Consider the following 22670-nt stretch of genomic DNA (forward strand, 5'->3'; position numbering starts at 1 on the left):
GTGAGTGGATGGAAAATTAAAAAATGATAATAATAATAATAATAATACAAGAACCAGACTAATTCATTAAGGAGCTGAACTGATTGATGATTGATGCTGGAAGAAGAACCCAAAATCCCTTTGATCCTTCTAAAAGTACTAATACCACTGTGTACAAATACTCTGCTGCAAAAGTCCTGCAGTCAAAATCTTACTTGAGTACAAAAGTATCAGCATATTGTACTTAAGGATTAAAAGTGCTCATTATGCAGAAAGGTCCCACTTAGAGTGTTTGTATGTAACTTCATTAGATTATTAATACTCATACATTTATACGTACTTGGAGCTGGTGGTGGAGTTCATTTGATCTGAAGTCAGACGTTTTCATACACTTGGACTGAAGTCATTAAAACTCATCTTTGAACCACTCCACAAATACAAGTATTTACAGACAGATTATTTCACCTGTAATTCATTATATCATACTTTCAGTGGGTCACAACAGTACTTTTACTGCAATTTATACTCTGCTGCATAGTTTGATCTCTAAAAACGTGTCATATTTCACAGAATGTGTTTAATATGGATTGTAGCCAGCTTACTGCCATGTGTCATGGATGTGCACTATTTTGTGCCCATTGATAATCTATTACCAGTCTATTTAAGGCTTTTTTAAATCACCTTTCAAAATCTGATAAAAATTAACCTTTTATATAAATTCTGGTTCATTTGCATTTTTTTTTTCAGCTGTTCAGTGAGCGCTGTCTCTATCAGATAAGCTAAAATGGTGAATAAATGGAATGAAATTAATTTCCCTGGGATCAGCAGAGTCGATCTCATTTTATTGTAAATTGATATGTTGTGTTTTTGATAAGTCTTAATCTGTAAATTAGTGTAACAGCAGTAAAGACTGCAATAAATCCCCCTAAAATATGGTGGAGTATAAAGTAGCAATACTCAGATAAAGTACAAGTATCTCAAATTTGTGTTATGTGCAGTACTTGAGTAAAAGTACTAAATTACTTAACTGCTGATTACAACTTAAAACATAATGATGGAATAGTCCAGAAATGTTGTGACTGACAGTCTCTCAATGGTAAAAAGAAAAAGAAAAGAAAAAACTCCATATATATGTGTTAGAGTGAAGAACTTCAGTGTTTTCCACCGGTGAAACTGTCACTGACAAAAATGTGAAATAATCTCGTTCAGATATCTATCTCACACACTTTTCTCTCAAATACCAAATGTGGCAATGGAGAAGGTGAGAAAGTTTTTCTCTGGCGACGACTCTGACCAAATGTTCCACATTTTATGAGTGCGACTCTGCACTGTGACTGTAAAGTTAAATATAAAATGTCACTTCATGTCTGATGATAACAGGCCACAGTAATGATGAGTCAGGCCACACTGTCCCATCATATAGGCCACTTGTGGCACATTGACTTTACTTCATTACAAGTGCTTGTACCTTACCTTGAATATTTTATGCTACTTTATTCTTTTCCTCTCTTGTCAACCAGACAAAATTATCTCTATATTTATCTGGCAGCTACTTACTTTATCTTAAAAGTATTTGAAAACGCAATAAATGACAGTCTTTTAAATGAAGATGCATTGTTAATGCTTACTCTATCCAATAAAGTGCTTACATTATCCCCATGTTAACCAACTGCAGCATTAAATGCATCAGTCATACAGTCCAGGATGTATTGGATAACGTCTGGTAAAGGGTCATTCTGTGCTATTATGTACAATTATACACTTGTAGTTTTGATGCAGGAGTTTGCAGTACAAACTGCCTGTTTGACAGGGAAAACAAAAAGCACGAGTGCTTATCACCTGAAAATATCAAATGCTCGTGTCAGAGAATGAAGCTGCATTAAACCACATCTGTTTATAAAAATACAATTATTATAATGGAGGTTTTTATCAAGTTGTTTCAGGTAGAAGGATGAGCTGAAGGGATGCTGCGGAGGTCAAGCACAGAATGGCCTTTGGTGAAAAGGTGGCGTCTTGCAACAGCCGGTGGCATTTAATGCACAAAACATTTCGTAACACCTGCTCATTACGAAACAGACCGAGTGTCTGTGAATCCAGTGAATTCACACTGATTTCGCCAATTAGTGCAGTCATGAAGGGGAGGTGTAGGTGGGAGAGAGTGGAGACAAGCTGCAGGAAGATTTTTAATCACTGGCACAACATGGATTGACCAAAAGGGGCAAAGCGGCAGCGCAATCAGTCACTGACAGCGTGAAATCTGTGTCCTCCCCGAGGGTGACTGATCAGGCATGTTGAGGATTTAACAGGTTATGAGCTGGATTCCATTTCCAGCCCAAAGTTTTATTTTATCACAGCTCATATTGGATGTAAAGACCACTGCTGGAACGCGCAGACGTCCGTGTTTCTATTGGCTGTCCGCGGCGTCGCTCAGAGGAATGACGATTTTGCTGGTATAACCAGCTGATGCTGAGGCTATGAACACGGAGCCTCTGAAGAACTGTTGACGGTTCATGGATGCCCCGTCATCAGCGTTATGCCTGCGGATTCGGTCTCATCTCCATCCAGAGACTGAGTGAGTAGGATATTTGATCGTGTCACGACGCACAGGCCTGGGCTTCCCCCCCTCCTCCTGTCGGTCCACATGATGTTTCTCCGTCTTGTTCCCACATCATCATTTTCATGGGCATGATGCTGTGTGCTTCACAGACTGAGCTTTCTCACCTCACACAGGCGACACATCATATCTGCAGGTAAAAGAGGTTCATTGGTTTGAATGATGTACGGCAGAGCGATGGATATTGTTTTTTATCCTAAATACGTTTTTGCTTGCGTGAAATGATGTCTAATTACGGGGTTATGGGTAAACGCTATTTGTGGATCTTGTTGTGCAACACTGTCGTGAACATTGGTCCGTGAACTACGATTTAATGTATGCACTGGTTGCTGTGTAGGCTGAGAAACGCGTGGACAGCGATGGAATGGTGGTGCGCTCCGCAACGCAGCGATGAGAGAGACGCAGTTTCGGTGCAGAGAGAGCAGCATTACTATCCTCTCTCCCTCACCTCATATACACACGCGCACACACACATAGCCTCGTGCACGCGGACGCACGCACCTGCCTATTAAATTCACGCTCACAAACTCACTCCTTCCCGTGGTTTCCTTTGCATGCAGGCGCTTGTTGCAAGATGAATGTGTCAGTCCGTTCTATCAGTATCTTCAGGACTTTCACTGTGATTTGTCCACCTTATTTCCGTTTACCAGCTGTCTGCCTGATGGCTGCAAGGACAAGCAAGCAGCTTATCAACACACCGATCCTGTGCTGTACCCATTTTTTAGGAACATTTTTCCTAGAGGGCAGGAATTAATGCATCCTACGTTGCTCCAGTCGCAGGCTTTCGGGGTATATTTGTCTATTAGGACAAAATACAGGAAGGCTCTAATCACTCCCCAGTGGCAGCACCATATCCTTAAATGACTAGCCATGGATGGCCTCAACATCCACCTTATCACTTCCCCTGGAAAGACTTCGCTGTGTGGAGTGTACACTGCATAGGAAAACGCCCACACAGGCACATGAGCCAAATCAACATTAAAGTGTCTTTTTTGTTGCACTGCTGAATAAATCAAGTGTTATACAAATGAAGTTGGACTGATACTGTGAGAAGCTTTGATGGTTCCAGTCCAACAGCATTCGCATTACAAAAGAGGCATTTAATAACCGTGGTCAGTTTTTGGATGTGTGACAGGAGATCTAAGCCTTTGGATATAATTGTTCTATCTGAGCTTGATTTTTTTTTTTTTTCTTCCTGAAACAAAATACTTTATCATTGAATGTGTTTAAATGTAGAACATGATCTTGGAAACTGGGAGGAAAACCAAGTAAGGGTTGAGTTGTGAGAATGTGAAATCCTTGCACATTTCAACCTTCACAGTTCAACATTTTACATGTGGCAGCAACAGAGAGCTGTAGGTAATTATACACTGGGTTAAGTGGAAAGTGCAGCTGAAGCTGATGTGATCGTGCTTGGTTTTGCAGGGATTTGCTTATAAATCAAAGTGTTGGGCACAATTTTGACTTGATGATGGCGCTTTATTAAAAATCAGGGGATCACTTAAATTATTACAATTCATCCTGAGGCAGACATGAATTTGTGTACAAATTTCATGCTCACCATCTTTGTTTAGTGTGTTAGCATGCCAACATTGTCAACATGTCTGTAGCTTTGCAGGTATTTGTTCATAAACTCAAGTACTGGATCACCTATGTTACTGAAATCCATCATGAGGGAAACACGAATATCTGTACCAAATGTCATGGCAATCCATCCATGAGCTGTTGAGACATTTCACTAAAAAACACAGAAGTCAACCTGCTGGTGGCACAAGAGGAAGAGCCCAAAATCTGTAGGATACATCATCAAGAACCATGAATGCATGTACCAGAAAATGTGCCAACCCATCCAGTAGATGTTGAGATATTTTAGTGGGTAAGTGGAAAGTTTGACCAGCTGGTGGCACTAGAGAGGAAGTCAAGGGATCACCAAAGTCCTAAGGAGTCGGCCCCTTGGCACCACGGATATTACATGACAATGTAACCAATAGTTGTTAAGACGTTTTACTATGAAACAAAGATGTCTCCTGGTGCCACAATGGGAAAAGTCAGGGTACCACCAGTAGGATTCATCCTCTGGGGGATCAGAATCTGTATGTAATTTCATGACAGTACAGCCGGTTGTTGTTGAGATATTTCAATCTGTACCTAAGTGGTGGACCAACTGACCAACAGCAAACTACAAAGATAGACCCTCAAAGCAAAGCAGGCAGGGCTTAAAAGTGCCGCCAGCCATTATACATTCACACTAGGCTGTCACCCTTGCAGCATCCTCCAGATTGACTATGTGCCTGATGGGAGGAGATGGGATAGGATGAGTGTATGGAAGTCAGGCTTAAGTCATCCATGATTTAAATGTGTCCTCGAGGAAATGCCTTCCTGTGCATCTACATGTCCTAGTTAGCCACCATCTGTACCAGGAATGCCACCAGCATGCTAGTGCCTGCGCAAGGAATGATGGGAAGTTGGACCTTGGAATGACCCTTCAGCAGCATATTGTAACATCTTGCTTCTTGTCTCTGTCAGGTACGACCGGGTGGAGGTTTGGACAGAAGTACGAGACGCACGACCTCAAGACATGGAATAAAGGCAATTCAGAGAGAACTGAAACGACTTGGGTCAGATCCAGAAATAAAAGAAAGTGACATTTACATAAAGGCTTGAAGAGCGCTGCAGAGTGAGGAAGAGAGAAGCTGAAGTAGGGGAGGAGTGAAGATGGGGTGTGGTCAGACGCTCGCCACCTTTCTCCTGGACGCTACAGTTCACTCCGCCAGCCTCAGGTCAAAGCAGGAGTCTCCCCGCTAAAACCCAAGCAGCTCATTTCACCTGCTGGAGGAGCCCCCACCCTCGGTGATGTGATGAATAAGTTTGAAGTCCTTGGCATTGTGGGAGAAGGTGGGTGGTTTAACACAGCGGATTTTACTGCGTACTCGCAGAACGTGTGGATTGTTGTTAACCTACAGCTCTGATCCCAGTGATCAGGGAGGTCATCTCCACTGTTGTTGTGTTGAATCTGTGTCTCTTAGTTCCATTCTGCATTGTGCACCTGAAACCCACGTATCACTGTTGTCAGATCTTGTATCTCCAACATACCTCCTTTGGAGGAGCTTTTTGACACAATGCTCATAGAGACTGTCCTCACAAGGAATATGACAGTACTAGTAATTTCTAGTTTCTAGGCCTTTATTTACCATAGCTGCAGAGAGAATATGAAGCATGTTCATATTAGACAGGTCTTTATCCCTATACCTGATCTGCCCCCATTTTAATTTGCTGTTGATGCAAACATCCTCCATGTTTATGTGTCGTCTTGATAGTGTCTCTTTCCCCACTTCTATTTTCATCAGTGCAATAAGAGTCCTGTCCTACTCACCACACTGCTGCTCTGACTTCCTCTAACAGAAATACTGTTTTTACTCTCCAATTGTTCCCACTTGCTTCCATTTTGTCGTGTTTTTTTCAAGCGTTGTTAAGTTAACATCAATGAAAACCAACACTTCCTGGGTTGGTGTTTTACATTAAAAGCCCTCCAGCAGCTCAAAGGGCACGATCCATCCCCTTCCTGGTGGGCTTTTAATCTGCAGCAGTGCTGAATTTCACGGACTGTAACTGAACTGCACTTTGAAAAACCAGCAGAGTAAAAACAACTGGAATTAATTAGTGAATTAAACCAGTATTTGTCTTATAAGGAGAAGACTCTGTAGTATTGATGCAAATGGTGCTGTGGGAATGTAAAATATGGTGAATTTACCATAAGCTATCAGAGTATATGTAAGTCCATGGATTTGTTGGATCCTTCAACAGATCTGAAAATATGAGAGCAACCACATGTGGAGAAACAGGTTTTCACTTGGTAGTGGTGACATTTTGGTATTTCATTAGGCTTAGAGCAATATTTTTTCCAGAATACAAATATCTTTAGACTACTTTCAAGCCAGAGAAAAGTTTAAATTATAAAGGGATTAAAGTTTTCCGGACCAGAATTTTATTCCCCTCACAGTGAAACTTTCATCCTTGCAGAAAGTATTGAAAATACTGAGGTCATGAGCATAAGCCTCGATTTTGTGCATCAGTGTGTTTGTGTATCTGTGCTTCTGTGTGTGTGTCTGTGTGTTTGTGTGTGTGTGTGTGTGTGTGTGTGTGTGTGTGTGTGTGTGTGTGTGCGCGCGCTGGTCAACTCTTGCTCCAGTGACAGCATTGATGACTGGTCAGAAAATGAAATAAATGAGGATAAGATTTGATGTCTAGCCACAAATGACTCGCAAGTATTCCACACACGGGTCCTTCACACATCAAAGCATGCAGAAATGATTTCTTTCAGTCAGCAGCGTCATTTGTAGCTGATTTCAGTGAGTCGGACTGACATGCATCCCTGGCTTCACTCTAATGTGAGAAGACAGAGTAACTGAGTGTTTATTGTACTGTTGATAATTCTCGCTAACTGTGATCTACATCAGTGCCTGTCAGCATAAATTAATCCAAAAGTTTGATACACAAAGGACTGGAGTCAAATGATGGAAGATTTAAAACCACTGCAACATTTTTCTGGGTTTTTACTTGTCTTCAAGCCACCATGTGCAGAATTTGACTGTGCTTGTAGCATCTTTCAAGTCATTCTGATGGTGTAAGTCAAAGACAATAATCCTTGCCGTTTTAAATTCTCATTTGAAAGTTGTATTTTAATGATTTTGTCATTGTTTTTCTGTTTGTCATGTGGGAAATGACCACTAATTAAACCACTAACTGTTTAATTTAAGCTCCTTGATTGAGTGTTTCTGCTTACAGAAATACTCTTTGGGTGTCATTTCTCTCCTCTCCCCTGTAAATTATTATCAAAGAAGATCTTTTCTAACGCAGTTGCTTCATCATGGAATCATTCAGGTTCACTTCGACACATTTCAGTAATCAAAACAAACATGCTGGTGACCCACGTGAGAGCTTTGTACAGAAGGACTCACAAATTTACCTGCAATTTGTGAGTGAAATTACATGCGAAAAGTGATGCTGCAGCCATTTGTGCTCTGTGTGTAAGCAGAGCTCACAAATTGCCTTTTTGGAACACCGTGTTTCTGTCCATAATATCCATAGATGAAAGGGTATCGTAACTAGATCATGAAGACCTGTCAGCATTCAACAAATACAGCTACCACGAGGCAACAGCATAATTGTTGTTTTACCTTGTTTCAGCGTTTCAAAAGGGAACAATGAAAGTACCGTCTTAAGGAAAACACAGTTTGTTATAGATGCTAATATGACAGGCTAGGTTAGAAACAGAGTGCGACCTCAGCCCTTCATCCCCCTGAGCCAACTGGGACATCAGAGAGAGCAGAAGTAATAAAGAGATTGACAGTATTTGGCTTGGCCCTGAAGATGATTTCCATTTGTAAATTAGCAGCCTGGCTAAACTGGGCAAAGACTTGATTTCACCTGCTTGTTTTTCATTTGTCCATCATGCACAATGCCCAGTCAGTGGTAATATTACACTGACAGGGCAACCAGAACGAGGAATATTATGGAGATAATTTGTTTGTTCTAGCCTCTTTACCCAGTTGAATAAGAAATTCAAACTGGTACAGACACAACTGGGAGTGGACGTGTAGTGTCTGAGATTAGCAGCCTTTATCTAACCTTATTATGACGAGAGGAGAGATATGAAAAATAATTCACTTCAACCAATGCAAGTCTGACTGACCTGCCTAAAATACAGATTTACAGCTGTAGACCTGACATCTGAAATATGGATGATCAACTGAGAACATGATGTGCTTGGCAAAGCTGCAGGGACACTGTGTGTGCGTGTGTGTGTGTGTGTGCGTGTGTGTGTGTGTGTGTGTGTGTGTGTGTGTGGTGGTAGTTGTCAAAGATATAGGCGTATGTGTGTGTGTTCAGTGTGTGGGAGAGTACGTATGCCTCCGCCTCACCTATTAACCGATGTTTCTCTGGTGGTTCTCACCTGCTGCACTTGTTCTCTACGAGCATGTTTGTTTGAGGTTTAGGAGGCCAAAATATCACTAAGATGTGGAACATTAAGCATGCAATCTGACTTTTTATTGATCTGTTGTGTCTTTGTCTGTCCAGGAGCATATGGAGTGGTGCTTAAGTGCAGGCATAAGGTAAGACAGCGTTTATCATTTGCATGAAATATTTATGGTTTGCATTATTGTGCCATGAAGGCTTTGTGTTGCAGAGTATTTTATGATATGAATATCAGATGATGGCACAGAATTAAATGCAAATATGGAGACGATTAGCTGCAACATTGAATCGAGTAAATGAACAGTCGATCAAAAGAAAACTCACCGGCAACTGTTTTGATAGTCGATTAATCATTTGTGTTGCTTTTCAAGTAAAAATGCCAAATATGCACAAAATACGCATAAGTTACTTACATATGAGTATTTGCTGCTTGTTTTGGGACTGTTGTTTTCATAAAACTAACAATGTAAGGCCATTACTTTGTGCTTTGGAAAGTTGTCAAATATCAGAGAACTTTTCTTCTGTTACTACAGCAGAGTTTAATTTAATGTGCATCAACATCATCAATAATAACACACTGACACACGAGCTGGGAAAGACTGTCTACAATACCCTGATGTCACCAGTGGCTCGCGGTGTGCAAACTCACAAAGTGGCACTGACCTACTTTCTCACATGTTTTATTTATGTCACAATGTATGCATGAATCTGAGTGTTATCCAAGAAAGTGGGGCATAATGAGGATTACAACCATGGCTTTTAAATGAGTGTTATTAACGTGCTTGGTATGCATGGAAGGCCTGCTGGTGTGACTCATCCAGTGGTGCCTAACATACTGACTGGATGGATCCCAGCTCGCTGCTGTTGTATCTTCCGCCACTCGATGTTTCATCAAGTAAAGGCAATGTTTTCAACCTGTTGCCATCAGAGTAGCAAATCAGAAAGTCTTCAAGACAGTTTTTCCAAAAAAAAAGCTGAAAAAAAACAAAATACCAAAATAGCTCTAATTTACAATTTTATTTATTCCACTTTTAACTCCAAAACTAAAAAAAAGTCACTTTTTAAGGTATAGTGACAGTAATGATAAATGCTAAAATACAACGTAACAGTGACACAAAGTCAGTCAGCAAACAGGCTCAGAGAAATACACGTTTATCTAAAGCTTGCTAGCATTAGCCAACATTAGCCATGATAAGCTCACCATATCAAACCAGGGCTGTCACTTTAAAACAAAAACAAAAAAACAACAACAACGTCAACAAAGTCAAATCCAAAAGGCTTCCGCACATTTCTTCTCAGATGGTTTGGTGTTGTGAGTATTTGTTGACACACACAGCTCTGTAGGTTTCTCACTTTTCTGTTCGCAAAGAGAACAGCAGCAGGCGTATTGATGGGACAACAGGTCACACTGACAGTACTTTCATGGAGATGAAGCACGGGCTGAACTTATACACTGTAAATCTTGAATTTTAAATCATTATTAGGTTGAATATTAGATTTTTCCCAACATTCAAAGTGTGGTTTGAATTTCAAATTTAAATGACAGTCCTATACGGTGGTAGCAGCAAGCTTTTGAATGTATTAAATACTTACTTATACTACTCAGTTAATTCAAAAATACAGAAACCCTTAATGGTCCTTTTAAGATGGGTTGTTGGGAAAATATGACATGTGCTTCTGAGCCTTTCTAAAAACCTTCTATGAAATTATCTTGTCCAGAATGTTTCTTAATCTGGCCTTAAATTTCACCAACACAATCCAAAATCAGATGCCCAAACTCTCCATTGCTTTTAAATGCTGTATTGCTGACAGCAGCTGAACAGACCACCTCTCAAACCACCGTATACCCGCTGAGGTGACTGAGACCTGAACTGGAACACAGGCACAGCAGATTTATGCGTATAATGAAACTGGCTCATGGAGGCATTTTCCAGACTGTTTGGCATGTTGTCCATATTGAGTGGAGCAGTGATGGTTTAGAGAGCAGGAACAATGTGTTCAGAAGGCTACAGAAAGTAAATCTATTTATGTACAGCACCTGAGTGAATACACCGAGAAACATCTTTAAATCCATCAAAACACTGTTATCAAACTGATCAGGCAGGAATGGGGTTAATGGCAGATTACTGCTACTGTTATTAGCACCTGCATTCAAGGCCTCATTAGTAAAGTGATGTGAACTGAGAGTTTAATCTGAATGAAAGGTGAGACATCAACAAGTTCTTTCTTGTAGTTTATCATAGGGTATGACACATTTGACTCGTGAAATCAATTTATCCAGCATTTGCTTGATGAAACATAATGAATAAACTACAGAAGACATTGGAGGTGAAACATAATAATGAACTGCCTGTGCTTTTATGCGTTTAGATTTTTAATTCGACCGTTGTTTAGTCCCTGCTTTGATTTACTTCACCATGAGTTCCACCAGCGATGGTGACCATAATGCCAAATATAACGTCATAGCGAAGGAGCACATATAAATATTAGTGACAGTGATAAATCAAAAAGAAATCAGGGGTGTTTTTGCTCAAACTCCCAGATATATATTATCATATACATACTGTGGATCACATGTTATAGACATTCAAGAACCCTGGCAGAAATGTGCCATTTCAAGGCAGCACATGGCAGCTCTAAGACAGAAAGAGGAGAGTCGAGGCTTTGTGTCCTTATTCAACAGTGTGTGGAAAAGCAGAGCTGGAAATTGTAATTAAAGATCATATTAGACACCCTTTGCTGGGAGGAAACTGTGCAGGAGTCACACCAGATAGTCATTTCCACATTTAGTGCAGCTGAAAATGTAATAATATATAACCTTATATCAGCTATTATGCTCATTAAGCCTGTGGCACTGTTTTCAGACACCAAATTTCATGTTAACTTAATAATGTGACTTACATTGACCTTCATTCAGAATCATTACAGACTTTAAAATAAAACAGAAAAGATATATATATATATATATATATATATATATATATATATATATATGTATATATATATATATATATATGTATATATATATATATATATATATGTATATATATATATATATATATATAGTGTAATACATACACTTAAAATCACTTTTAGTTTCCTTCATAGACAGATAAATGTTGCAGTTGTTTTGTTAAGTTGTAGCATTGGAGGACGATAATTAACAGTAGATTAAAATACAGATTAAATAAAGTTTTTTAACTTGCAAATCATAGTTCAGATGACTTCTTCACAGCGCTGGTAACGCCTGCAGGGTTTCCATTCAGGCTGCATGTAGCCCCAAAGACCTCCATTCTACATGTGGCCTGAGAGGTGAAACACACTCATGCTGCTCCTTCAGCTTATTGCTTTTGCCACTCAGCAGCAATTGAAGGCAAAACTGTGAATAAACATTTCTGTCAAGTCAGACCTTCGCTCGTGTGGATTATGGTGGCTGCACAGTAGTAGAACAAGGTTCAGAGAAACTTCACTCAGGAAATCAAGCTGAAGTAATAAAAATGAGTGGGGGGGCAGAAGGATTTTGGAAAGCGCAGAGGGACATGTGGAAATTACTCCCTTGGATGCTCCAGCAGATATGGTATTGCCAGAGCAGACGCTGCAGGGAAAACCAGTGAGAAACGCTGTCGTTGAACATTTTGCTGACACATTTAATATCAATATCTTTCAACTTTGCAAATGTGTTAATTAACAGCAATTCCTAATTATGTCAATTATTAAAAATTGTAAGAAAGAAACTTTCCTGTTGCAAATCAATACTATGTAAATGCCATTTCTAGGAGTCAAGGTTGGTCTGGGCCCCGGGGGTCTGGCACTGGTAAACAGGCTGCACTTACTCCTCAGCCAGTCACTTATATCATTAACAATGATATCTCTCTCTCTGTACTAAAGCGTTTAACATATTAAAAGACTTTCTTGCACTGCACTGGGTCTTATCCTCCAGATAGACTCACACTGTCTCTTCACTTATTTATAGATTTTATACACTTAAAATAGATTTCTCACTTATGGAAAAACTATCACTCTGCTAAACTGAATCAACCTGAGCCACATTAGCCACAGCGAGCTACTTTAATCAACACCTTTCTTCAGTAAAGACTCATCTGTGTGGCTCAGACTGTAAGGAATTACACATTTTTAGCCTGAATTCTTCTGTCAGCACATTTCTGAACACAGTATATTTGTTAAAAAACACCTCACTCGACAGATAGAGCCAAAGAGGACGACTGTGGGAGGAGTGACAGTCGCGGCAGAGTCAACAAGAGAGGAGAAGGGACGGGAGAGGATTTACATTCAGAGAGCGAATCTTATGTTGATTTCTGATCATAATTATTGTTTCCTGCTCTCAGGCTGAAGTGAAAATGAATCAAGGTTATGACTACTTACACTGTGTGAGAGATGAAGGGAACGATAAACTAAGCTGGGGTGAAACCTGTGCGAGTTTCTGAATTTAAAACAGGTTAATTCATTATGGAGTTCTGTGAGTGCTTGACGTCTGGTCCCTTTTCTCATATGTGCCGCATGGACATGTTTCTTTCATCTTACGCCCTACATTTGTCCTTTGACCAAGAAGTTCTCTCAGCCCTGTACGCTTCATGAAAATTTCAAATAAGCCATGAATTATATACATTGAGTGAAAAACTAAATGTGCACACGCCTGCGTTCTGCAGCCGCGAACAAAACGTCATGGTAAGCAGAACACGATGGCGAGAGAGGAGAAGCTGCAACCCCGACAGAGGCAGGTAAAAAAGAGACGAAAGGACAGTCGGCATGATGGGATGTGTTAGAATGCAGACTGCAGCTGACTGTGAATGTGTTGTCACATTACCCTTGTCTCGTCTCTAATGTGGGGAACGCTGAAGTGCTCTGAATAAGGACTTTGTTCGCTGAAGCGAAATGCTGCTTTGTGAGACCAATGTTTCTCTACTAACATACTGATTGTTATTTGTATGCAATGTGGAGAGAGAGAGAGCAAGTGAGAGCCTGAGCGGGAGAGACAGAGGCCTCTCGTTATTGATTATGACTTCTAATCTGTGTCATGGAAGCGGCAGGAGATGCGTCATATTGTTGAACGACTGTGTGAGAAATGAAAGCAGAGAACCTGAGAAACAGCCAACAAGTAGGACTCCTCAATCACTAAAAAATGACAAGCTGTCTTTAAATAAACTGTGGCTGAAGCACAATATTTTCACGCTTTCATAGTACAAATAAACCAAAGCCAGTAAGATTTGCAGCAATTGAACTGATTTTATTGGACCGTCAGTTTGGTCCTCAGCTAATCTGCATTTCATACACATTTAGACACCAGCTAGCAGTGCGCCACATGTTAAACTGAGCATCCCAGTAAGTTGCTAAGAAGTGAGATGTTTCCCACTGATATACAGCACATGTAGGGGATTTATTTTCACATGTGGAGCCAGAGACTCAGACCATGGCAATAAAAGCTTTTTAGCTTTGCTGCAAGAGAGCAGTTATTTTTACTTTTCTCAGCTGGAAGCAGGGCAAACGAGAAACGGGTGGCAGAGGGAGAGAGAGAAGCAACGTGTGAGTGTGTGTGTGTGTGTGTGTGTGTGTGTGTGATGGAGAGGAGATGCAGAGGGAGGTATTGAACATGGAGACTATGCTGATGGTAAATGGGTCACCCTGTTAGGAGTCTACAGCAGACCTATGCATGGGTGAGACAGTCATAGAGACTCTGAGCAGCAGGCTAACACTCATCCAGGTGACTCAGAAGAGACTCCAACTGTAGTACGAAGGAATGAAATGCTTTTTATACGTGTGTTCCTCCATAAATTATGTGGACTTTACAGTACAGAACACGTTCGATGGAACATTTAATTAGCCGAGCGAGTGTGTGCTCGCGTTTGTGCAATGTTCTGCCACTTTATGGAAGTGTTGTATTAGCGTATGTGGGTGTGTGTATGGAGGCTTATGTGTTATCTTGAATTTGTGACAATAGCACAACCTACACGGTAGTCTGTGTTTCCCGGTGCCCATACAGTATCTCTATGCTGCATTAAAGGGATATGATAATTAATTACCAGGAGCTGATCAACAGATTTATCAGTGACTCTTTGATGGGTGATTAATTGTTGAAGCAGTTTATCATGTAAACACATATCCAGTCAAGCAGAGGGGTTTGGCTTGATTTTCTCTGTTTTAAATCTTTGTAATCTGAATACTTTTGGTATTAATGAGTACTTTTAGACTTTTAGTGAAATAATAAAAGTAACATGAAGATATCACATTGGGCTCAACTTACTTTTGGTAGCTAGATTTATTTATAGTTTTTTAGATTTATACTAAACAAATCATATTGATGTAAAATCCATACTTAAACCCCAAATTACCTCTTCACCTGCAAGATATCGCTTCCAAGTTAGTTTGTCATGCCAGTGTTGTGATTTTTATACCTTTTCTTGAATTTTCTGTCATGACGTGTGAGCTCGTAGGACCCCAAATCAGAGCAGCAGACACATCGATGCAAGCGTTTTTTTGTGAGAGCAGATGAAGGCAGATCAGGGAGACGAGGCGGGGAGAGTTTGGCTGACCTACGGCAGGAGCTGCAGGTGGAGAATGGCTCAGAGGTTTCCAGGCAGAGGAGACGAAACACAGACGTGAGGTCAGGAGCACAGAGCACGGAGCAGACTTTACCAAGAGCAACAACAGGAGCCAGGACAAAGTATCACCTTGGACTCCTGACAATCTGCCAAAGACTGCAGTGGAGGACCGGGGTTTATATACTGTGAGCGATGATTGCTTGATGAACCTCAGGTGTGCTGGCAGCAGGTGAACCACGCCCAGTTCAGTTCACGCACACACACAGAACACAAGGAAACAAGACTGGAGGATACTGCCAATCCTGACATTTTGTCTTATCAGAAGTTTACTTTGTGTAGGTGGAGCTCCTGACTTGATAGCTGCCAAGATTTTTCCTGGTTATTCAAGTGAAGCCTCACTGCGTGCATGTGTCTGCAACAGAAAATGGTTGTACTGAATCGCTGTTACGTGATCGAGAGTAGCACAACGGACATGCTTTGACATTGTCGACATTTTTGTTTTTATAATCGTCTACCAAAATATTTGTCCAGCATTTCATCAATCCAGTAACACAGGAAGGAAGATGACAAACAGATCATCACAAAGACCCACACAGAAGGGAAAAGACAGACTAAAGGAAAAAGAAAAGGGACAAAAAATGCACAAAGAGACAGGGAGTTTGTCCTGTTGGCTCCATTGATAAATATATCCCACTTTTCCCATTTAGCATAATAATGATGTCCTCTATTTAACAGACGTGTGTTTAGTTTACGCGACATAAACGTGAGGCTTTCAAGCTTTATTCTTCTGTGTAATGTGACAATCAGGACCTGCTCGTGTCATCAGCGGAAAATCTGCAAGTCTGGAGCTATTTTTGGGTGTGCTGACTTAACATTGGATCAAAAGGTAAATCATTGGAGGTCAGAGACTCCACACTTGAGCACAAGCGTCTTCAGCACGTCGCAAAGTGCTGCCACGGTGCTGGAAAAGGCACACGTGCTGGATGGGTGCTGGTATATTGTTTTGCCTGATAAACACAGTAAATCTCCCAGTTTGCTATCGTGGATACTGTAACTTTACTTTTTTTAGCAGTGAGTGTTGTTAGAGCTGTAAATCTACGATGCTTCATTCCTTCCGTCACTCAAGTGAAAAGCGCTGAACAAAAGTGTTTTCAGTCAAACAATCGTCTTGTGTGAGGAAGGGCGGCGTGCAGCTCCTCACCGCGAGACCTCTTCTCGAAACTGAAGGCGACACTGTTGTCTGAACGGCGTAAACAAAAGGACAATAGAGGAAAGTGAGTGAGGCAGAAGACAGAGGGAGACTGATCCCCTCTGGACCGCCGTCTTCACCCGCCACAGCCTCAGGGCCCAACGTTGAGATGGGCCGTTTAATCAAAGACGTGGGCACAAAAACGCCATGACAGGGACTAACTGGAAACTATAAAATTTGTCTTTTTTAATGTTGAGAGACATCTGGCAGCTTTAGTTTCCGCCTTCAGGGATTCACACACCTCACGTCCATCCCAGCAGAGCCTCAACCTGAGCAGGTTTAATCAGCAACATAACAGAAAACAGAGTGAGCGATGTGGGGCCTTTAATCTGGAACAGTGCATCATTTTTAATAAGTCCAGTTTTGTATGTAAGTTGTAAAATCAAAGTAACTACAGTAGTAAAATAGATGCTCTGAAATAAAAAGTGCAACATTTCCCTCTGAAATGTGGTGGAGCAGAGGTATAAAATAGCATAAACTGGACATACTCAAGTCAAATATAAGTACCTCAGCATGAGTAAATGTATTAGTAACCTTCCACCACTGCAAACATTAGATGTATTATGAGAAAGCACATGGCTGCAGCGCATGTAGACAAAAAAGACAGAAAAGATCCATCCGTGCATCGACAGCCCTCCGCGTTTGTCAAGGTCTGTATTGAACCCCACAAACATGTTCACTGCTCATTAAAAAGGCCAAAAACATGGCGTAATCTTACCTTAAACCAGACTTTTCTCCCTCACCACTTTCTTGGCTTAAACCATCCACAACATCAAGTCCTGACCAGCCTGCTGTATGTTCTCTGAGACGTGGCGTTAAAATGGAATTATAAACATGTGAAGCTCAATCCCCTCTGTTGCTTCAGTTTGAGGATATTTCCCCTTAAACACAGTCCAGTGGGGGAATCATTTAAGCCTTCAAAGGCCCTTATAAATCTCATTTTCAGTAATGGGAAGCTCACGGTGTAGCCTGATATTTCATATATTCCACTGAAAGCAGGGTGGTGGAAGCGTACTTTATATTTGATTATATTCATGTGTTGCCCATTTTCCTGACGTTCCTGTCTGCATATGAGTGCATCTGTGATTATCTTGTGACTCTCCTGTTCATCATATCATACTGACCAGTGTTTAAGCACTTTATATATCAGATGTCTTAACTGTAGCATTCTATCTGCAACCACACCGGCTTGTTAAATTCAGCAAGGTCAGTCAAACAACCTGCAGGAAGCTGAAGGAGACCAAAGATGCATAATAACGATGCCAAGGATGTGCTGCTTGTTGTGTGCCAGTGCCCTGTGGTAAAATAACTGAAATGAGGGCGCCTGCACGGCTCTTGTGTTGGCACTGCTGGCACACTTTTTTTGTTCGTGTTAAGAGCAGGAAATGAATTTATTTAAACATTCTCACATTTCTTCCCTTTACCTTTCGTTCTGCAAATACTTATCTTGACGTTCTTTGCGTCTGTCTGTCTGTCTGTCTGTCTGTCTGTCTGTCTGAGGGCTTTGTTTGACCCGATCCGTTGTTTTCCTCAGCCTTAACACGCCTCACGTCCTCGTTTCTCCACAGGACACCAACGAGCTGGTGGCCATCAAGAAGTTCAAAGACAGTGAAGGTGAGTGAAGCAGCGAGAGAACAGGAGGGAGAGGAAGCGCCGAACAGCTGTGTCATTGCTGTCTCTTTCATTTCGCTCAGAAAATGAGGAGGTCAAGGAGACGACTCTCCGGGAGCTGAAGATGCTCCGGACGCTGAAGCAGGACAACATCGTGGAGCTGAAGGAGGCTTTTCGCAGGAGGGGGAAACTCTACCTTGTCTTCGAATATGTCGAGAGGGTCAGTGTGTGCACCCATCACACACAGCATCTCTGCTCTGCTGTATCTTGACTCGAAGTTTCAGCACGTTGAGACTGCTCGGTTAAGCATAAAAAAGCATCACCATGGCAACATATGAACTATGCTGTTGGTGAATAATGGTGTTCCCCACTGTGCTGCCAGGGTATCCGGCCAAGTGTTTATTTCATGACAGTTTTCATGTGCATGCTGTACTCTAGTCATTTTAGCACAGCGTCCCCTCTCGCTCCCAGGTCAGGGTTTATTAAAAAAAAAGAAGAAGAAGAAGAAGAAGCAGCTGTAAGCTGTAAGAATTATCCAGGAAAGGGTCAGCAGCATTATGCTTTATTTCACATTTACACCTGCAGCTACACAATTCGTTTTGGTTTGCAGAACATGCTGGAGCTCTTAGAGGAACTGCCCAACGGTGCACCGCCTGATAAAGTCCGCAGCTACATCTACCAGCTCATCAAAGCTATCAACTGGTGTCACAAGAATGAGATCGTGCACAGAGGTGAGCAGTTTCTTTATTCATGTCTCTGCTGCAAAAATATCCATCAAATGAAAATCACAATTTCACATTAAAGGGGAAAAATCTGCTAGTGACTCCTAGCGAATTTTGTGGCACTTTCTTCCTTAAGTCAGATGTTGCTGCTTGATTGTGGGAAATTCATTTTAAAAAAGGAGAAATTACAGTGGGAGTACTGTAGATGACCCCTGCAGGGAGTTACATTACACAATTTAAAATAAATATGAATATCTACAGGTAGCCTGGTTCAAGGACTCTGTATTGTTGGTTTGGTGCTCACTCACAGCTGTTTACCCACTTAAAGAAGAAATCTTTAGTGTCTGAAGTGTGAGATGGCAGCAGCTGTAAAACTGGCATTTTGACATATTTATTTGATCAGTGTGCAAAAACATTATCTGCTCCTGGCGACCACTGCCACAGTTTCTAGATGTCAACTGAAAATGTAGTTGGAGGGATGCACATGTACACACCAAACAGCACCGACCTGTGAGGGCATAACAGAAGTAAAACGACAAGAACTCAACTAACAGCAGTCAGCACGGTCGGTCTGATTATCAGGCTAATTTAAGGGTTGACTACAGTGTTTTCAGACTTAAAAATGGATTTAAATTTCATTTCCTGTAGGCCAACTGATACAAGCATGTGGTATTTCTCCTGGTATAATTTGTTCTTGGCATTGTGTCTTTGAAGCATTTATTTTGATGTAGGAAAACAGAAATTAAAAAAAAAAGTTAAGTGAATAAGTTTCTCTACATCTTTTAACTGTCAGTGAAATGTTTAAGGCTCAGATAGACTTTTAAGTAACAACACTGGTTACAAACTTTTCCTGTCATGTTTCTTAAAGTGAATCGGCGAATGTTAGAGCACTGATGCACTTGAAGCTTGTCGTTAACGGCCTTTTCTCTGGATCTATTCTCCAGATATCAAGCCGGAGAACCTCCTCATCAGCTCGGAGGATGTTCTCAAACTCTGCGACTTCGGTGAGTCTTCGCTCTTCTCCTTCTGCTCCTTCCAGCAGCCATATTGTCAGGAGAGATTTACATGTGCAGCACAGTGAAGACATACACTCTCTGCACATTTGCCTTGTCAAATAAAGAGAATTGACAGAGTGAATCTGCTTTTTCTGGGGGTTTACTGGACCTCGTGCTGTAGGTGCGGATTCTTCACAATGCTGTCAAAGTATCTGTGATTTCTGCAGTTATAGCTGTGATTCCATTTTGGGCACTTTGGTTTCTTGGGCTCTGTTCACTGTGAAAAATCCCACCATTAATTTGTCACCTTGTAAGTTGTGTATCAGAAGAATCAATGCTGCCACTGGGAAGCGGCCAGCCAGCACTATAAAATCTACTCTGGTGTCTGTTATCACAATGAATCTGCCAAAGCTACATTTCAAGAAAGTTAGGTTAATGTCAGGCACCTGCTTCTGCTGGAATAACACTAATAGACTGTATTGATACAGCTGAGTTTTGTCATTTTACAGTTTCCCAGGTGTGTGTTTCACGTTTGGATGAGTCTTTGCAAATCACACGGTCAGTTAGCTTTGCATACTTGGCAAATGCAACCCAACTGAGTCAGCTGGGGTGAGATTTGTTTGTTATTCACTGTTGGAGCTGGCGTGCTGTTTATTGTGATTTTTCATGCTTAAAATTGACTCGCTGTACACCAGTTATCTGAAGCACGGTCTCAGCCCGCCTGCAGTGACATAACTAATTAGAGTCTGGTCACGTGACACGATGACCAGGTTGTTACTGTCCAGAACGATGTGAGTGTTAATTGTAGTTTATTCTTACTGATTGGCTATTTATACCTTGATTTTAAGGTCTGCCAATTATCTGCGTGTTATCACGGAGCACTGATGTCTGAAATACAACATGAGCTCTGTGTGATTTATTCATTTTCGTCTCATTCTGGCTCAGGTTTTGCTCGTAACCTGTCTGAAGGAACAGATGCCAACTACACTGAGTATGTGGCTACAAGGTGGTACCGCTCGCCTGAGCTGCTGCTGGGGTGAGTCTGCATGTGTGTGTGTGTGTGTGTGTGTGTGTGTGTGTGTGAAGGAGACTACGTGAGAAATGACAGAGAGGGAAAGGGACTTCATTCTGTCGGCTGTTGCAAATCATTTCTAGCATCTTTTTTTCCATCTTGTCAGAGCAGCAGATGGGTGCAGCTTTTGTATGAGGTGGTGTGAGATAAGGACACAGCGATCCATCGTTTTGTTCCCAATAGCTCTGGTGATGCCGATAACACAGATTCTAATGATACCAAAGAAAGTGTAAATAAAGCTAACCCCTTTGCTGGAAAGGTCTCATAAATGATGCAGCAGACATGCAGGATATTTCCATCTGACTGAAGCATGCAGGTGTGTGTAGGAGAGTGAGTGAGAAACGACGGTGCCATGATTAACACTGTCACCTGGCCGCAAGAGGGTTCTGAGTTCAGACCTGACGGCTGGCTTTGGGGTTTTTCCTCCTGTTTCCTCACTTCAATCACCACGCAAAGATAAGTGAAAAACATGGAGTCTCAGCTGAAATCTGGTCTGTTTCATAAGGTGCTGTTAAGGTACCGATGCTGACACTGATCTGGCATAGCGGATTAGTGCATCCCTCGTATGAGATAGTGTAAGTTGTCTGAAGCACTAAACTGGGCTACAGTTAGCCGGTGGTTTCCAGGGATCCATGAGGGAATTGCAGGAAGTCCCCAGAGAAATGAGCAGCAGTAGTTACTCCAATAAGAATATTCAAGAAAATGACGACCCTGCTCTCGGCTGTCACTCCTGACACATCGCATTACCTTCAGCACAGCTTCACAGTTATATGTCCGGTCATGTCGAACATATTGGGATTATCATCGCATTTTAAGATAACCTAGTGGAGTTTTTTGTAGTTTATTTATCTGAGGAAGTCATTTTCTTAGCTGTAAGCAAACATTTAGTCCTTCAGTCTGTCTGAAACTTGAGAAGACACCAAATTTGGAGACATGTGACCAATGGAATTCAGGTTTCCATTATGAGATTAACCCAAAATTTAAGCCTGATATTCTGTTTAGTGTTGTTGAGTCCCTCTTTAACACCACTTTATCAGCTGGACACATCCTGATGTTTGGTAATTTTATGAGGATTTCTTTCAAACATGATTTTAACCATTATAAATGACTTCTGTCTGAGATCCCAGCTGGAAAACATAGTTCAATGCAATGGATTTTCATATGCTATCTATCTGTGGTTGGTGTTGGCAGTAATTTTTTTATAGCACTACTCCACACAAATAGTAAATAAGTTTTATTGGTTTTCTGTTTACAGTACAGGCACAGACATTGTAGGATGACAAACAGTGCATTTCTTTATCTGCAAATTCACTTGTTGGCAAATTTAAAGAATATATGCTTCTTATTTTGTCACCTTCATCAATGGGAAGGGTTATCGCTTCAAAATGTTTTGACATATTATGCTTTTAAAAGGTCAGAAGAAGGAGAAAGTTATTTCAAAAAGGAAAAAAATATATGATTTTGCAATTGTTATTCGTATTATTTCCCATGTAGCAGTGGTGCCCGTGGGAAACCAAATAACACAGAAGAAAGGTCAATGTTAAAAAAAGGCTAAATGGTTCGATTAAGTATCATCCTTGTCTTCTGTGGTACATGTCCACCATCGAGTAAGCTCATTATATTTTCATTATTTTATTTATTAGGAGTTATATTACTTTTGCTTTGTGCACAAGGGTGAGTCCCACAACCCATTTTGTGTAATTCCCATGTTTCCATCTTCATTACTTTAATTCAGACGCTGGAAATGCTGCAGGTTTACCTTTAAAGAGGCGATGCTTCACCTGCTACAACATGATAACATGAACCATGGTGTGCACCCCGTATCCTGACATCAAATCTCTGTTTCGCAGTTGTTTTTGTTGCTTATGTTGTTTTTGATGCTTTTGCTGCATTGA

The 22670-nt window shown here is 41.1% G+C and overlaps 1 protein-coding gene across 7 annotated transcripts in view; it reads left to right on the forward strand.

Moving 5' to 3' along the window:
- The first annotated feature begins 2106 nt into the window (after positions 1-2106).
- cdkl5 (cyclin dependent kinase like 5) overlaps positions 2107-22670 on the forward strand; it is a 35124-nt gene continuing 14560 nt past the window's right edge. For 4 of the 7 annotated variants that reach the window (XM_076731281.1, XM_076731298.1, XM_076731332.1 and 1 more), the window contains exons 1-8: positions 2126-2729; positions 5120-5488; positions 8672-8706; positions 17944-17989; positions 18070-18206; positions 18597-18717; positions 19653-19712; positions 20649-20739. In XM_076731281.1, coding sequence (XP_076587396.1) covers positions 5452-5488; positions 8672-8706; positions 17944-17989; positions 18070-18206; positions 18597-18717; positions 19653-19712; positions 20649-20739 — 527 coding nt within the window. In that variant the 5' untranslated portion in view covers positions 2126-2729; positions 5120-5451. Of the gene's footprint in view, positions 2730-5119; positions 5489-8671; positions 8707-17943; positions 17990-18069; positions 18207-18596; positions 18718-19652; positions 19713-20648; positions 20740-22670 lie in introns of all 7 variants that reach the window. The other 3 variants (XM_076731290.1, XM_076731307.1, XM_076731315.1) reach the window with 2 other exon arrangements.

The sequence above is a fragment of the Chaetodon auriga genome, chromosome 1, assembly GCF_051107435.1.
Source record: "Chaetodon auriga isolate fChaAug3 chromosome 1, fChaAug3.hap1, whole genome shotgun sequence".
NCBI classification, from domain to species: Eukaryota; Metazoa; Chordata; class Actinopteri; order Chaetodontiformes; family Chaetodontidae; genus Chaetodon; species Chaetodon auriga.